This window comes from Ammospiza nelsoni, chromosome 5 (genome assembly GCF_027579445.1).
Source record: "Ammospiza nelsoni isolate bAmmNel1 chromosome 5, bAmmNel1.pri, whole genome shotgun sequence".
Taxonomy (NCBI): domain Eukaryota; kingdom Metazoa; phylum Chordata; class Aves; order Passeriformes; family Passerellidae; genus Ammospiza; species Ammospiza nelsoni.
Window position 1 is genome coordinate 21,931,215 of NC_080637.1, and position 18,784 is coordinate 21,949,998.

The following is an 18,784-nucleotide window of genomic DNA, read 5'->3' on the forward strand; positions in this document are numbered from 1 at the left end:
AGATAGTGGGTAGTAAGTTCAGAAAGGAAATCGTCAACTTCATTGTTAATATCCGAATTTCAAAATAATTCTTAATCTGAACTTTTTATGAAGTCCCAGCTTGGCAGAGCTCAGTTGTATTTCTTTTTTCACCCTGGAGATTGAATATTGCAAACTCAGCAATTCTTTCCTTAAGGGTGTTTTCTTCCTTCAGTAAACTACATTAAATTACCTTTGTACTATTCATTTAGACAGTCAAGAGAGAGAGTGTAACAAAAACACAAATTTTTTTTGTGGGGACTTTTCTTTAGTAGTAGAAATTGAAGATTTTTAATACCTGACCTGAGAGTATAAACATAAATATTTACCTGCAGAGGCCATGCCACAGTGGAGTTTTCAACTCCTAGGGGAGTTTAGGGGACTAAGTAGCAATGCCAGAAGCTGAAGCAAACTCTCCCTAGCATTTTTCTATGTAGTCTGAATCCATTGTAAATTGATCTAGGTACATGGGGATGGTGAGATTGCCCTTATTGAAGGGCTGTGTCAGAACTAGGCTAGAGTGCCTGGTTTTCAAAACAACTTGTTTTTTGGTGCATTGTTTTATATTTTTTTTCAATGCCTACATACTGAGATTTAATGGATTATTATTGCTCAGGGGTTTTCACGGAATAGACCACTGAGACATTCCAGGTACATGGGAAGTTTTGAGTCATATGATTGTGCTCTTTAGTCTTCCATCTTAAGAGTCTCAAGTTAAATGTACTGTGTGAAATAAGTGTGATGGTGTCTTACAAAAGCATTAGTAATTTTGTTACAAAGAATTTGCAGCCATGATTGGTCTAGAATAGAAATAGGGGATTTAAATTGTAAGCCGGAGATCTATGTACATTCAGCCATCTAAGACCACCATTCTGTGGCACTGCTTCCAAACTAAAGTTTGTTTACAGACGGGTGAATTTAAGTGGCTTTTGGCCTCCACAGCATGTTGGTAAAAGTAGTGCTGGTATCTGCAGAGAAGAAGCCCCTTTGGGCATGGTAATTGAAACTGTTAGCTGTAATAAATGTCACTAGACTCAAGGGGCATCCCCCCCCATGGTGAAAGAATATCTCCATTTCCTTACCTAAAACAGATGTGGAAATTAACCTGTCTTAACCTTTGCTATTAGCAGCAATTAGCAGCTATTGGCACATATCTCACACCCTCCAAAAATAATTTGTCTGTGACAGCATAATACTTCTTCATCAGTAGTTCTCCAAGCACTTTACAGTGATAAAGGTCAGTGTCTCCCTTACATGTTACACATGAGGAAACTGAGGCATGGGGGACAAACAAACATTAGCATGCAACTTCTTATTGCTAGAACAAAATGAAGACCAGCAGTCTCCTGGGCATTCAGTGGTGTCTAATGTTTTATCCTGCAGTAAACTTTGAATATGGCAAGGGATCATAGAACTAACACACCTTCTTGCCTTTTTTTCCCCCCATAGTATAGCAACTTTTTAAGACTTGTCACTGGGAATGACTATACATAGCAAAGTCAGTTGCTGGTGTATATATAAAAAAAAATCTTACATGTAGTTATGTTTTCTTGTATCTGACTTGAATTGCCATAACTATTCTGTTTAAATGTGAACTGCTCAAGGAGGAATTAATACATGTTGAATTGTGGCATGGTGAAAGTGTGAGGGGGGGTTGCATCTCTAAGTACCTTTATGTAAGTGGATTGAGTCTGCTTTACAGGACAGGACACAAGTTGTATACACAATTGTGAGACCAACTGGTGGCTATTATTCAAAGAGGTTTTACTTTTAATAGCCTTTTCTCATATTTCCTAATATTTTGAAGGGAGTTCTTTGTTTCATGTTGGCATGTAATTAATGTACTCTTTTATAAGAGTTCTTTTAAAACAAATGAAGCTGCTTTATTTCAATCTTCCCTAAGTATCAAAAGTCAAAATTCTATGTTATTTTCTGTCTTCAAGTGTAGAGATCATAAGTGAAGTTCGCCTAAATATCATGTCTGCAAAGCAAATACTGATTTTTTTAAAATCTGGGCCTGGGAGTACCAAGTAGATACTGAATAGCATTTTCAGGGGCTCATTAATGAGTGTTTCAGAGCTGGGATAATTCATGAAATCCTGAGGTTTGTGCTTCATATCCTTTCCTTACTCAATTTACTGTTGTTCTGCAGATTTTTACTTATAAACTTCATGATACCTATATCACTGTGTGGATTGATAAGGAACTGCATGGATCTAACTTTAAAAAATTTGGCCTGAATTCTGATGTTTCTTCTCAAAGCACTCTCATATCTTCAAAGTGGGTATGAGGATTTGCTTATAAGAATCTGCATTTAATATGTATCATCTACAAAAATATTACTGTGCAGAGAATGGAATGGTTGAAGGCTGAAGGAGGAAGACCTTAGTGCACGAAGGCAATGAGTTGCTGTGGAAGAGAAGGGAATGGCTGGGTTTTCTTACAGCTGGATGGGCAGTGGAACCAAAGAAAACTCAAAGTTTTATCCTGTGTGTTGCATGAAACTTTTGATTCTTGACTTGACACTGCCATTTCTGTGTATGACCATGAAACATATTTTGAGAACTGGTTAATCTATTTATCTGTACAATCTCTTACATGGTTATGTAAGATTCATCCTAGTCTTGGGAGTCTTGATAAATTTAAAATGGATCAAAATTGAAAGGTAGACTTCAGCATTTCATCTAAAAATTCCCTGAGCTTTGCAAGAACAGTCTTACACGCTTTGAATCTGAGTTTCTTGGGAGACTGGAGAGGCAGTGGAACTGCAACACAAGCTGTCATCTTTAGGGAGAATTTCTGTTCCATGGCAGTAGAACAAATTTATAGAAAGCCTGTATGCAGCATATTATCTATATCTATATCTATATGAACAACTTCAGCTCCAGAGCACAGGTAACTGTTTTGCTGTGGGTGCTGTTGTGTGGCCAGCCAAGGTTTCAGCAGCATTAAGCAGTGAGGTGCAGCTCAGTGAGTGATGCTGTGCAGGTAAACAGGAAGTGACAGTGTTCCGTTTGCTCATCCGTGGAAACCCCAGCTTGTGTATGTCAGCTGGTAAATGATCTGCTAGACTGAGATAGCTTGAAATATTATAATCTGCAGCATGCTTGTGGTTATGGTTGTGTCGTATCTCAGGAAGGCTGAAGTCTTCCGTGTGCTGTCCTGAAGGGAGGTAGTAGGATTGAAAAATAACTTCATGCTGTGTCTGGTAAAAGAATGTCTCTTAATCGTGTGCTGTTGATTAGGCTTTATATGCTGTGCTGTTTGCCTACACCTTAATTGTTGGTTTTCTGTGATCCACTGTTGAGCAATGTTTTGAAAAGGAGTTGGCCAGTTCTAACTGAACTGGGGAGTTGTGGGAGGTACTGGAAAGGCAAATGAATTTTTATCTGAAGACACTCATTAAAATGTGAGCTGTCTGTAACTGGCTGACTGAGCATGAGGAGTGAAGGATCTCTTTACTGGACAACAGCAGACTTAAGTTCAGACAAGCACTTTTATGGCTTAGATTGTCAAACAGCCAGTCCCTTGTTTCATCCCTTTTTTTGTTGTAACATCACTTAATGATCACTGGTGCCTTCTTCACATCAATAAAATATCTTCAGTGAGGATATTGCAGCTCACTTGTCTGGTTATCATGGCACAGGCAAGACAGGGAATCTGTTCTTAAGTGTTAAATTTTTGGTCTCTTAATTCCTTAAATGTTTCCACATAACACTATGCAATATGTGGAGTTGTCTTCTCATGTTTCAGAAATGAGAGGAAATAGCTGAAGTGGCTTTGTTATTTCTGAAAAGATTTCTTTCTTCCTTCTGCCTTTAAGTAAGAAAAAGCAGTATTTCTTACACAGTAGCTTTATTTCTAATAGCCTAACTTTTTGGAAAAAAATTACTATTTTCTTGGTGTCTATATGCACAGCATTTTTAAATCAGTGGGTAATCATGGGAAATTAATTAAATGAAATGTGTTAAATGATGAAAATTAAATTAAAAGTGTTAAAATTGAACACTTGGTAATTGTAGCAAATAATTTCACAAGCAGTAGAACTGGTAAGGCCTCAGTGTTTTCAGCTGAGTAATTTCTTGATTTGCACAAAATAAAGTTTTACTTATGTGATTGGATATTTACGAAAGGCTTTCTTTTGTCAGTTCTGTCAAATAATGTGAAGTCTTGCTTTAGTTTAGTGTTCCTGTCTTTGGAGCAATCAGTTGGTCTTTAGAAAATAATATCCTGTAAAGGGCATAAAAATTAGGAGATTGCTTGTAGTTTCTTAACTTACTGAAATCTGCCAGCAAACTTGTGAAGTTCTGTATGTCTCCTTTCTGTGGGAAACTAGTTTAAAATCATGTCGGTAACATCTGAAACTCGGTTTTTGCAACACACAATTGTCTTTAAGGTGGAGATTCTTAAGAATTCGCTAAATATATCTTCAGAAGCTGTAATAGCTTTAAAAATTGAAGTAATCACAGTTTGTCCAAATTAAAAATAAAGTCAAATCCCCAGTGGAGGAATGCTGTCACATTTAGGCTCAGTTGTGAAGATTCTGTAGGCAACCTGGTGTGAAAACAAATTATAAACCAGTTAGAGTTGCAAAATCTGACTCACAGAAATCTAATTTTGTAGTAAAAATATTGTGGAGTCCTTGAAGAATATTTTTAGCACACATGTGTCTGTGCATGCTCTCAAGACAGTATCATCACACTTCTTGTACAAGATGCAGTAACCATACACTGCCTGATACACTGTCTTTAGAGGGGAAAAGCCTAAAAAGACAGCTGCATCTCTTGTACTTATTCTGTTGTCTGGGGCCCTAATCCTTGCAGTCCTTCAGATGAAGGTGCCAGCAGTAAGCAAGAATAGTCTGCCTTCAACATCACCAGTCCTTTCTCTCTCCAATTTCTTCCCATCTCAATCTTTTCCCATCTGTAACTGAAAAGCAATTACAAGCTGACACTTGTGAATACTTCCTGAGCTTTTTAAAATTTGGTGGTGATGTTAATTTGTGTTCATATTTCTCACGGTTAGGCCTGAATTGCACCTCTACCATCATACTAGACACCCATGCTTAAGAAGGTTGGCTTACCTACTCTTCAGGGCTTAGAAATATTGCAAGGTTCTGAACCTAATTAAACTCTTCTGAGTTTTGTGAAAGTGCTAGGAAGTCTTTTTGTCTACTCTAGCAAATGCCTCTGCTACTTGAAATGTTGCAATTGTTAGGGAAGCGTACTTGCATGTTTTTTATGTGGCTTAATTACTTAGAGGTCATTTCAATAGTGGCAGGCTTAGTCAGTCTGTTTAAAATTGCTGTTGGGAGAGATTGCAGTGCATGCCTTCTGTAGGAGTGCATGGTGGAGAGAACGTTCCCCCCAGAAGTGGGTTATCAGCCCTTCCTCGCAGGAAGGGAACATAGCATACTGTTCCCGCATGACAGGAGACTCCTCAATGCCAAGAAAAAAAGCTACATTTTTTTTTCTTGAAACAGGACCACTGTGCAGAAGGAAAATTAAACTGCCAGAAAGAGCAAGTGGAGCTTGCTTGTGTAGGGCACTGAAATCTTCCCTTGAGAAAGGGGTGGAAGTTCTGGTGCCTTGTCCCTACAGCAGGTTTTATGTTTTTGTATTGAGTGATGAGATAAAATGCATAGCTGTATTGAGCACTACAGAAATACTTTTGGAAGCTCCATGTATTTATGACACTGAACATAAGGCAATTGCAAAACAACAGGGAGTTATTATCACTGTCTAATTGCAATTACATTTGCATTGAATTATATGAATTAATTTTAAGTACCAGCATTTTAAAGTGTAATTGTAAAACCTAAGCTTATTTTAGAAAACACCTAAGATTTCAAGTGCTGTCTCTGCTTGATTAGTCAGTGCTGTATTCTGTTTGTTTTTTCCTTCAGAATATTTGTCATCTGGAGAAAAAAATGTCAACCACTGAATTCTATCTAACTGTCTCATTTTCTGTGAATGAAGGTCAATTCTCCATAGAACCCGGTTCACTTCTGGTTCTTGTCTTTCTCATTTACAAGTCTTAATGACATTGTTTCTGTGTGTTCTTCCCTAACTCAGCCAATGCCGGGCTATTAGAGATTGCTTTGGTACTGAAGCTTCCTGCTGTTCTTGTGGTCAAGATTAAAGTTAGGCCTTACTAAGCATTTCTGCAGTGAAATGGTACTTGATAGCATGCCTGTGTTCCTGAGCCTTGCTCTCTGAGGAAAACTATTACAGCTGTTGTGGTATCAGAGAATAGCAAAAGCTCTTCATTCTGGAACAGTCACTCTAGAAGCAAACTGCAGGCTGTCTTCCTGGGCTTGGATCAAAGAAGAAATGTGTCACCCAGGAGCGCCCAGCATCACCTGGTCAGGCTGCAACATGTTGGCTTAGCTATAAGATTTCAGCCATAGCATGTCTTAAAAATACCTACCATAGGTATCTTCTCCCCAGCTCTAGTATTGTTTGGACAATGTTTCCAGATACCTGCTGTATGGAAAAGAGAAGAGAAATACTGATTTCTGATTTCTGTCTGACAGCGTTTGGATTGCACACAGCTATTCACCATAGCTTGCTTTTTTCCCACAGAAATGTAAAATTAGCTAATTGAGCTGAAAATCCTCAATGAAGAAGCTACAGCCATTGTATAGGCATGGGTTTTTTCAAGAGGTTACTCTGCTTGAAAGCAACTGCTACTACTTGCATTTTTGCTTTACACGACAAAATACTCTCTTTTTTCTTAATCTTTTTTTCCTGGTTTTATTTGTAAAACACTTTCAGAGACTGGGAAGGATAACTTGAGAAAAGCAAGCCTGTCATGTGTGTATACATGGTTCTGCCTCTTTATGGGAAAAAACCCATCACTTAAATTTAGGAAAAGGTTGAAAGTTAGTGCTAGTGTGTTTTCAGTAGTACTGTCAACATTTAGCATGTAACAATCCTGAACCATTAGAGAAATGCATGAAATCTGGATGCGTTTCTACAAGCACCAAAATGGGAATTATTAAGTACAGAGGTGATTTTGTAGCCCTTAAACCTAACTGGACAGCACCCTGAGCAAATAGACACTAGGCTTTTAATTACCCTTTCAGTGAGCAGGAGCTTGGCCTGGAATACTTGCAGAGGTCACGTCCAACCAAAGTAATTTTGTGAACCTTTGATCTTTGCACTACAACCTGTTGTCAGCTGTAGGTAAACACTGGGGAAAAACATTCAAATGGGTCTTGCTTTCTGTTCTGCTGTATACTGAGGTGGCTGAATCTTGAAGCTTTAATCTTGCTGCCACTCTTTGTTGTGACTTTTGGCCCACTGTGTTTACATGTCTGTCAGCCATAAGCCATGCATTGTAATGATTCTTTCTTGTAATGAGCTGTGCCACCGTCTGGGTTGGCTTGCTTCACTGTTTTTTGAGAAAGACTGGAGTTACAGCAAGTCATTAACATGACAGGCCACTGCAGCAAATGTTCACACCAGAGGCTGATCTCAGTACACATCTCTCTGCTGCCCAGTGGGGAACTGTCAGTGGCTGTTGTGGTCACATTCTGCAGGCGTGTGGTGAGTGGCTGTGGCTGTTCTGCAGGCAGAAGGTGTTTTTGTGAGCCTGTTGTTGATACCACATATCCTGCAGTATGGGTCCGAGGGTAGGACCAGCTCTTCCGGTGAGACAGCCAGTGTACAGCTGACAGCACAGACTTGCTGCTTCACAGCTCATCAGCTTGAAGGGTGTGACAGGTTCCTGGAATCAATGCTATGTCCTCCAGCTGGAGGTTGACTGTGGAAAAAATAGAGGGAGCTGAGCCAGGTTGGTTTTCACCTCCATGGCCCAGCAGTTTTTGGTGGACTACCTTATTTCTTTCCCCTATGCACCCTTTCTAGATATATAGCTGTATAAAAAGGACAAGGTCTTTACCAAATCTCTTTAAAAAAGCAGTAGTGACAACTTCAAAATCCTCCTCCTGAAAATACAGTAGTAACAAAGTAACCTACTACATGCCAGAAAAAAATACAATCATTATGTTGAATCAGTGGTCTGACCTACTCTGAATAAATACTTATGTATAAAAGAATGTGTCCTTTTAAATGCAAGGTTCTCTTCAAGAATGCTGTGAGAAACTGAAACGATTAGCTACATTGTCTTCAAAATAGACAGTAAATACTCAGTAAATGCAGTAGAATATTCAAATGTATTTGTGTAAATGTTCTCAGATTCTGCAATTATGCAATTACATTTGAACTTTTTAAATTGAATTTATGTGGCTAGGATTCATATTGAATAACAGTAAACATAGTTTTATTTTCTCAAGTTTTAAATTTCACCGTGAGTCTGTGTAAATTTCCAAATGCAGTGGATCATTACTTTTACCATCTTTGTTCCAGAAACTGAATAGCAGAAAGCTTGGCACCACTGCTGTACGTAATGAAAATGAAGAGGGGATGAAGTAAAAGGAGTTGGATTTACTTGTCCTCCTCCCCCTGCCCCTCAAAATATACTTCGTATTTTTTTCCTTTATCACCCTTAAAAAAAAAAAAAAAAAAACCACAAACCCCCAGAAAACCTGAGTGGTGTGACAGCAGAATTTGTAGCTTTATATTCTAATATGCAAAGGCCTCATTGCAATTGTCAACATTAGGAATTTGTACAAAGCTAATGAGCAAGTTAAAATGCAGTTGAACTCTAAACTTGGTAGACCTCAAAACAAAACCTACTTTAGATTCAGTGAAATTGTTTTTTATCTTCTAAATCAAGCTCTACTCACAGGGTAACCAAGTATATATTAAATATATTATGATTATGCAGAATGAGGACACACTCTATGTGATACTCTTCTTTGTACTCATGAGGTGGGTGTTGGTTCAAGGTTTTATAAGCAGTTGTCGAGTTACGACAGTTACTGGTTTACCCAGATACTCCAGTTGGTGCTTTTGCTGTTAGATGTGATCATCAGCAATGTATAGGAGCCATGTCTTGACATAGGTCACTGTCTCCTGTGCCCTGAATTTAAGTTGTATAATTCCTACCAAGACCACCCATTTCTGTGAGAAGTCCTATTGGGTAGTGAAACTGGGCTTTTCTTGGAGTATTGAGAAGGCTTCTTGCAGGGGTGGAGAGATAGTTGCTGTGCTTAAATGTGAACTGTAGAATGGCCCATTTTGCTCCAGTGTGTTACCAATTTGTGTCTATAAGGTTATTAATTTAAGTAGACAGTATTGGGGAAATGAGTGGGAGAGGCTGTTAGAGAAGCAAAGATTTTGAACAAAATCTGCCTGGCTGTGTCCAAAATGAGATCATTGTCCGTTTGCAACATAGAGGGGAAAATGACACCTCTTACATTAAATGGAATTGCAGATATAATTGTTTTGTTGTGGTAGTATGGGTAATTCTTAGGTCCCTTTTTACTTGTCAGATAAGTGCAGTTATGGTTAAATTACTCGTATTACTCTGCAGATTATAGGGAGAGAAGTTTTACTTTACACTTAGTTGTAGAGCATTTGAGGAAGCGTCTACAAAGCACTCTTTTCATCAGACAAACCTGCTTTAACTTCTTCTGTAGGTTACCAGCAAGATTAGTAGTCAGTCAGTCAACTTCTGACAAGGTGGCTGCAAAAAGAATCAGAAATATGACTTGGTTTGTGAAAGTTAGCATCACAGTGCTTGGGCAGGGGTTATATAGCTTCCCAAAGGTGTAGCCGTCAGTCTGACTATATTATGTTGACTCTGTTTTAACAAAACTGAAGGGGTTTTGATTAAAAAAGATCCAATTAAACTTAGGTTGTTCTTTTGCAGTTTTAAGCCATTAGAACAATATGACCATGGTGACAATGACATTTAGTAGATAATCTTATAATGATTAAGAAAGCATGCCTGCATTCTAGATGTCTACTCTTTCAGCAAGTAGTCAGTGTTGATAAAGGCAGAGTAATCCTTGTGGAGCAGGTGGGGAAAACCTAATGAAGAGCCTATTACTCAGATTAGGTATAACTCATCCAGAATGGTCTTGGAACTATAGCAGATCTAAAATAATATCTACTTAATATTTCATAGTGATAAAGGAAATGCAGCTTTTTGACTGATAGTGAAAGAAGTAGAGAACAAAGCAGAAAACTCATTGTGACCCTGTGTTCAAAGGGCTAACAAACTGGATTCATACAGCACAAGTCTCATCTCTATGCAAAGAAAAACATAGTAGGACTAGTTAATATCCATGTAAAAGTGACAAGGGTAATGTGTAATATGATTGTTTTTTCTTGGTACAAGAGTGACATAAAACTAGTGTTGCTTGCTAAAGAGAGCGTAGAGGCCAAAGAAGTGTGGCAGATATCTATAAAAGGATGTGCAGCATAAAGGAACAACTGTGAAGCCATCAACACCATCTCTTAGTGTAAGAGCAAGGAGGGATGATCAACTGAAACTAGCAGGTGGCAAAAGTCTAGATAAAAGGAGCTAATTGTTCACACAACACATAAGAAAACTGTGAAACACAGGCCTGTGCAGTGTTATCATGCTCAGAATTTCACATGGGTCTGAAGAGCAAATAGACAAATTCACAAAGGAACAATGCAGTATATGCTGCTGGCCTGGGGAGCTTTGAGCTCCAGCCTGGCAGTTCCTGGGGATATGCTTCCATAGTTGTAATGGTATATTCTGGTATTCTTACCTTCTTTTGGCAGCTGGTGCTGCTGGAGCCTGGATCCTAGGCTAGATGGGCTCTGCTTTGGCCTATTACAGATAATTTAAACTTTATGTCCCTATGACTTGGCCGTTAAATATTCTTTGAGGGTTTCCATTTTCCTTTCCTTACGGGACTCTTAAGGTAAAGCACATACATACTAGAAAATATGCTCAAGAATGTTCTAGTGACCAAAGCAATCTGGTTTGGAATAATCTTCATCTCTTATTAAAATCTCTCAGTTTGAAAATCAGGCAATTTCTGGTTGCCAGCTGGAATGAGCCTAGCTCATGTGAGTTCTCAAACTGTGCCCAGGAATTTTTGGAGTTCACCAGTTGGCATAGGTTAAAATTGTGCCAGAGACCACTTAAACAATTAAGCAATGTCTTCCAGTTGCATTCCAGTACCCAGGAGTGTGTCCAGGAACTGTGCAATTTACAGTTTCATCTTGAGTATTGTGTTTGTTTGAGTATTCAGTTTGAAGTATTAAACAGACATTTCCTTGCACAGTAGGGCTATTTTGTGTGACCACTATAGTTATTGATCTGCTTCTTAGAGGCAAAATTTATTTGCTATTTTTCATGGTAAAGTTCATGAAGGGTTCTTAAGGTGTCTAAATCTTGCATAGAAGTGAAAATCTAAAGCACAGGAGTGATTTGGGCTCATTTGAATCTTATGGGGTTAACTACCTGGGAAATCAGCAAAGTTGCTGCCTAGAGCAAGGAACAAATCTAAGAGATGCTTTGGGAAAGGTTCAGTTATAGAATTTTTTTTTTTTTTTTCCTTAAAAGTAATAGCTACCTTTTGTTTTTAGACGATGTCTTCAGCAGTCGTTCAGATATACGCAGCAGATCGCAATGCCATGTGGTCAAAGAAGTGCTGTGGTGTAGCTTGCCTTGTAAAGGACAATCCACAGAGGTCATATTTTATCAGAATATTTGACATTAAGGTAAGCATCCTTTTTCTTTTTCAGACCCTTAAAGTCTGGTTGTATTCATTCTCCATTTTGAATTCAATGAGTTAAGTTGTAGCTATGCACTCATAGAAATTCACAAGTGCTTGTGCTTTAAGCTGTGCAATTGCAGTTGTTATCAATAGGTAATTACAACTTTTTCAGGTACTCTAAATTTAAACAGTTTCATTTGTCATCTTTAATGGATGAAATAAATATCAACTATTCTTACAGCTCTCAGAAGCTGCCCTCTACAGATCTGATTAGTGGAAATGAGTATAGTGTTACTGATATGGACAGCTATCAAACTTCTAGCAGGTGTCACTACTTTGGATGGTTTAAAGAAATAGATGCTGTCTTATGTATGGGTGGAAACAAAGTTTTTGGTCAGTGTGGAGCATGTGAAAACTGCAAGATAAACAAGTTGTGTGTTCTGACTTTCTGGGAGGTGGGGTGGGTGGCTTTTTCTTTCATTCCCCCTCCACAAAGAGTAGAGTCATACTGAAGAGCTTTGTCCTATTATAGTATTCTGATCAAGAGAGTGGGAACTGAGAGACAAAGTGTTCAAGATGTGTTTTTGTAACAAAAATGATACTGAGAAACCTATGTCCTACTGACTGTGCTGAGACTTTGGAAAGCTTCCCATTATCTCTGCAGCCAGGAAACAGCTCCTTATCTGTCAGGGTTCAGTGCTTGAAGTCTCTCAGATTTGTTCAGTATTGCCAGTTGGCACTTGCATTTGACTTTGATTTGGTCACTTTATTGTTAAGACTTTGTCAGAAACCTCTTCCTTGGGTGCTGAACTATAATGTCATTTAAATACATGAGACTTTTTAAAAAGGTGAGATTTTTGTTCTCTTTAGTTAACTGTTTTCAAGTCAAGCCCGAGATAAGAACAGGAGACTGGAAGTCTCCTTTATTGCAGTTGCTGTTTTGTCACTGTATGCTTGTAACTGGTCACTATTACTGCTCTGAGTATCACTGTGGCGGGATTATAGAACTTGAAAGAAGTTTTTGGAAGCACCCAGGAATTTGAACAGAACACAGTGACCCAATGGACTAGGCCTTCACAGCTCTTCCACAAGCTCTGGTGTACTTTGATTTTGATTGAGCTTATCCATTGGGTTAGTATAATAGCAAGGCAGATGTTTAATGCTATGCTGTGTCCAATTCTTAATAGGTTCTGTTGTAAAAGAAATTAAACTCTGCAGTTTCATCTGAAGTTTTATAGTCTTTTTTTATTTGTTTTCTTCTTTTCAGGATGGGAAATTATTGTGGGAGCAGGAGCTGTACAATAACTTTGTATATAATAGTCCTAGAGGATATTTTCATACCTTTGCTGGAGATGTGAGTCTCAAATGTCTTTGAATATGTATTTTAAAATGCCTTTAGTTTGAACAGTATTTTCTTTTAGTGTAACTGAGAATATTAATTAATTTTATTAATTCTTTGTAAAAGCTTATTTATTAAAGGAATTTTTGTGATATCTCAACTAGAAAATTTAATATATAGTACAGAAGCATAAAATGTTGTTCTTTATTTTCGAATTTCTTTAATGAAATTGCATTTTGACTTGCAGATTATATTTATGACATATCATATATTCTTAAAGCACAAATTTTCCTTTCTCTTCCCCTCTTTGATTTGAAGCTATAAGATGTTGCTTATATCTCCTTAGAAATTTGATAAGTAGACAGAGGTTCCTAAGATACGTTTCACTAAGACTTGGTTCCTAATTTGCAGTGATTTTTTTTCTTGTTATACCTTTAGAAAGGTGTAAGACAATATTTAAGAAAGCCTTTAAAACATTTTCTTGGTCATGGGGGGAAATATTAATGTTTTTCAGACATGTCAAGTTGGTCTTAATTTTGCTAATGAAGAAGAAGCTAAACTATTCCGCAAAACAGTAACAGATTTACTTGGACGACGGCAGAGAAAATCTGGTAAATATTCAAATTAATCTTAAATTCAGGCTTCTTTATGTTACTTGGGGGGGAAGCAGGAAGCTACTGCTATGTCTGAAAGCCACTGGAGACACCACTGCCATATTTATATTTTGAAGTAATTATGCTATTAAACTGTTCTTCTTTCTCTAGTGTGCAAAGTTAGTACTTTTCCGAAACAACTCACCTTGTTGTTCTGTTCTGGAAGTGTAAGCTGAGACCCCAAGGCTGTGATTTGAAAATACAAATGGAGGGAAACAAAAATTGTAAGCTGACATTGGGAAAACTAGAAATCTTTCTCTAAGTTGTTTTCATATTTGAATAAAGTCTCTTTTAGCCCTGGGCTGTTTATAACTGATTTGTTAAATTCAGCCCAAGTGGGTTGTAACAAAAATTTTACCATCTGGTATGTTCAGTAGTTCATGAATTTTTGGCATTGATCCAGCAGTTAATAGAGAAATATCTTTTATTCAGAACTAGTGATCTTGGCTGAGGCCAAGAACAGGAGACACAATGTGCCTATACTGTCCTTAGGAGCACAGGACAGCCAGTGAAGCACAGCATGCTTTTTGCCAGCTGCAAGATGCCTTGGGAGTGTGGTTAGTGCTTTAAAGGCAGCTCAGGCTTCCTACAGATCTTGTCTTGGTCATTTTCCAGGGAGCCCATAAACAGCCAGGTGTCCGTGAAGGATAAAGTGACACAAACTACAGGCTTGGAACAAGTAGATGTGCTCAGGGTTGCTGTAGGATGTAGGGTGGACTTGTGTGTGAGCTACAGGATGTGTTTTTGTAATCCATTCTGGAGTCACACTAGCAATGCAGTGTAGGCTTCTGTAGAAGGAGGAAGCCTTCATCCTGGAGAGCTGCCCTTGCAAGTGCTCTTGCAAATGTGCATTATCAGTATGTGTTTACTTGGATTTCACCAAGGCATGGTGACTCAGGAGCAGACCACTTGTTCCAGGAGCTTAAATGACTTCTTGAAGATTCCCTCAGCTCAGAATAAGTTCATAAGGTTGCATGAGAAGAAGGAGGATCATTAAGTAGTGGCAATTATAAAGTTTCTCATACTCACATTGTAAAAGTAATTTTGCATCTACTGTTCCTGAAGTTTTACTCTATTACATCTGAAATGCAATGCTGCAATGCACAGACGTGACATGGGAAGAAGTATATTTGCATTATTGGCTGTAGCAAACTTTGTTTGAAAATAGTGGTTCAGTCAAACCTTCTGTTCAGAGTTTTTCTTCCACATAGTGATTTTTTTCCACAGGACCAGATTAAGTTTTTCTTGTTTACTCTCTGAACTAATACCTTTGTTGGTATGCTAAAGCTCATGTTACTTTGTATATTGTTTTCACAAATAACTCTACCTCCCCAAACACTTGCAACTTCAAGACAGCTTTTATTTTAAAAAGAAAATGAAATTAAAACCAAAAAATAACCTTCAAAACAAAACGCTTCAGGTTTTTCCTTGTTAAGAGCTGCAAACCAAGAATTTAAAATAGTTACGAGATTCCTTAGTCAAGCCACCAGATGGAGTTCTGTATTTGTTTGTGGCTATTTAATTGTGCTTCGAAAATAACAGGCTCTGCACGCTCAAATCAAAGATGATTTGCTCTTGGTGTTTATCTGTTTGTTTATTTATAAATGCTTATATGAAACACATATTAATTTACATATAGGTGTATACATAGATATACACAAATGATACCAGAGTTGTATATCATCTATAATATTAATACATCTTAATTTCTCAGTCACAGATGTAATAGTCTGATAATTTTGATGCTTTTCTGTTTTAACGGGATTTTTACTTTCATGCCTTCCAAACTATGTTTTGTTTCATAGCCGTGTCACTTGAGGTGTTTTAAACTCACCCAAGTACTCCATGGGATCATTTAGCTGCCTGTTATGCCATTCAGGGCTTGCTAGACTTCTCCTGGAGCCTTATGGAAAACTTATGTTGTTGAAAGGTAGCAGTAACAGCAGTTCTGGCTCACAGTGCTATGGCTTGCTGCTGAGGTTAGTGCACAAAATACTGTCTGACAGCTAAGAGAAGACACAACAGGGTTCTGCTCTTCCTCACTCAGCATGAAATGCACTCCAGTATACAGACAACCCCTGAGTAAGTGCATCTGGAGTTCCAGAGAGGTGAAAGTTTGGCTCCAAACAGAGAATGTACAAAATATCAAGTTGAGTGAAGGACAAAAAATATCAAGAATGAGGGACAAAGGTAGAGAAAGAATTTTTGATCTGTTGTCTCAATCTTTATAATAGTGCAGGGTTTTATCTAACTAAACTCTGGTTTGGGTTGGCCTTTTAATTTTGGTGGCTTTGGGTTTTTGTTTTTGCGTTTGTCTTTTTTTAGTCAATTCTTAACCTTAGATTAGTAAGAAATTGCTATAATTCATTAATTTGTCTGTAGATTTACTTAAATAATCTCTCTATTTGCTTGTTAAACCAATCCCAAATAGTTCCCCCAGTAAACAGCTGAACACAGTGTGTCTCTTCTCAGTGCTTGTCACTGTAGTGCACTGTCACTTCAGGTATTGCACATGGATACCATTACTTTTTATTTTTCTTATCTTGCCTTGGAAATGTTCATGTGTGTACCAATACAAGAGCCTTCTCCACATGCTGAGCACTCATCCCTAAAAGAGAAACAGACACTTGTTCTTAACTGCAAGTAGTTCTTTCTGAAATAGGAGGCTTCTTGACTAATTTTATGTACTGCTTGTAGCTCATGGGTGGGAGCTCTGTTAACCTTCCATGAAAGTGCTTTTTTCCTTCACAAGCTTTTAGTTCCTGAGTACCTTCATCATGGACTTCATAAGTTTCAAGGTAGATACTTCATATGGAGAGAATTTTTTTTTAATTTGCTTTGGTTTTTTTCTTTCATCTTTGGTCACAGCTCTTGTTTTTGCTGCATGGGTGACAAGGGCATCTCTAACCTGCTCAGCTTTCATTGGATTCAAGTCTTGGCAGAGATTATTCTCATTTCCAGGAATGCTCGTTGAAGGGAGCTGTGTTTTTTGTACATAGGCAGCTCCTGATATTCATCTGTTTTAGATCAGTAGGCATGTTCATCTTCAAAAACTGGAAAATCTGCCACTCTCATCAGGTCATTTGTGCTTCAGGAACAAAAGTTCATACTTTCTTGTCAGCAATGATAACCACAGAAAAACAGAGCTAGTCTCTTTGGGCCACAAATTATTCTAGCCAGTAAAAATTACAGAAAGTGTATATAATGTTTTGGGTTGTTTCCCAATATTTTTTCTCTTGAACTATTTATTGTAATGAAAATTGTAAAGGATTCCCTTGATTTGGCTCAAGGCCACCTAACACTTGCTATGAATGCTTCCTGCTTTTGCCATCTTCCCATCCCAGGACAGATTTGCAACCGGTCCTGCACTCTCCTTTGCTGTCTCTAAGTTGCTGACTAGAACTCTAATTATGGTCCAAAGGTTGAGTTGGAGGTGGATTTTTATTTTTTTAAAAATTTCTTTCTAGGGGACAGTACAAGGTGTATTTTTTAAACTGAATCTTCTAGGAAAAAAGAGCATGGTACTTAGTCAAAGAGCCTTTTTTCTTTTTCTCACCTCAGACCTGATACCTTATGCTGAGGCACCCTTGCAGAGGTACTCCATCTCTGTGCCTGAAACTAACCTTCTGTGACCTAAAATTCAACTGTCTTTGGAAGGCTTGTTCATGAAAAGTTAACTCTCAATGGATTTTGATCACTTTCTCATGAAGGTTTGATCTTGACAGATTCCTTTATTCCTACCTGAAGATCAGCAGACTGTCATGAGGCTGACTCGCCTTGCATACTTAGGATAGTAATTTTTGGGGTTATAAGTATTCCTAGGACAAGGTCAGCACCATCTGTGGAGGCACCCTCTCCCTTCTAATGTTTGAGTCTGGAAAAATGCAACAAGTTAAGTTTTTCTTGGACTTGCTGGAAAGTGAAATGCCTGTTACAAATTCTTGCTATACAACTCTTGGGAGCCTCTGTCAGACTACAGATCCTCCAAATCCGTACACAGTTGTGGCTTTTGTTGTAGTGAGATGATAAACTGCTTGCCTTTCTGGGTGCTGCTAAATCCAAATTTCTTAAGAGTGTGTATATAGATGTACTGTGTGTAAATATATACTGGGGGTGGATAGTAATTAATAGTAAGTGAGGGAAATCTCCTTTGAAGGGGAACTTAATATAGGCTGAGAATATTGAGGTGTAAAAACTTTACATTTTAAATCATTAAGCCAGATTCTTCATAGTCTGTGAAACACTGGTGCTGTGAATAGAATAATCATATTAGTATCAAGGAGATTCTAGTTCTTTCCATATTGTCCAGTTATCTGTTGGATAACATAGGTGAAGTGTCTTACCCCATGTGTCCTATTTTTTAGGCATAAAGCAAAAATTATTTGAATTTTAGATTCTGTAAGGGAACAATACTCTATAAAAGTGCTAATTACCTTTCAGATAAAAATGAAAAAACAGTTTCATTCAGTGGATATCAGAAAGCATAATGCTTCAAAACTCTCACTTTGATAGGTTGTATTTAAAACAGATTATTTTTGCATATTTCACTCTGCTTCACAGTTGAAATGCCAGAAACCTAGTCAGTAGCTATTGCCTTATATGCTCCTGCTCTGTTTGAACACTTTAAATCAGTACTTGTTATCTAAGATTGGGGTTTTTTGTTCTGTAATACTTTTTTTCAACTGCACAAGTAGACTTTAAGGATTTTAATAGATTCCTAAATTTGAGGTCAAGGTCATTGAAAACTTCACTAGACTCTAAACTTTGGAATTAATTTTTCCTGTGATACCTATGTTTAAATAGCTCTTTTTCTTTTTCAACAGAAAAAAGACGAGACCCACCAAATGGTAAGCTTTTTGCATTAATAACTGCATTTTATTTTTTCCTTCTGCTGTCATTTACTGTGTATGTATAGCTTTGTTTGAGATTTGTTCAGGATAGTCATGTAGTGACAAAAGCAGTAAACCGGAGGTTACAGTATTCTTTTTGTTTCTGTTCTTTGGTATTTGTTGTGGCTTAGCTGACATTTGTAAAGAATGTTTCTGGAGAAGCATGTTTTGTTGCCAGTAGGAGAGAGGGCCCTTCAGCTTAAACGGAGAAAACCTTGTAGCATGCACTTGCTGCTTGATCTTCAGAATATGCATGTATAGGATCACAGTACAAAGC

General features: G+C 37.8%; 1 protein-coding gene across 1 annotated transcript in view; it reads left to right on the top strand.

Annotated features, from left to right (window-relative positions):
* WASL (WASP like actin nucleation promoting factor) overlaps positions 1-18,784 on the top strand; it is a 50,445-nt gene that overhangs the window by 14,156 nt on the left and 17,505 nt on the right. Inside the window, exons 2-5 of the mRNA XM_059471836.1 lie at positions 11,496-11,630; positions 12,894-12,980; positions 13,480-13,576; positions 18,442-18,465. Coding sequence (XP_059327819.1) covers positions 11,496-11,630; positions 12,894-12,980; positions 13,480-13,576; positions 18,442-18,465 — 343 coding nt within the window. The remainder of the gene's footprint in view (positions 1-11,495; positions 11,631-12,893; positions 12,981-13,479; positions 13,577-18,441; positions 18,466-18,784) is intronic.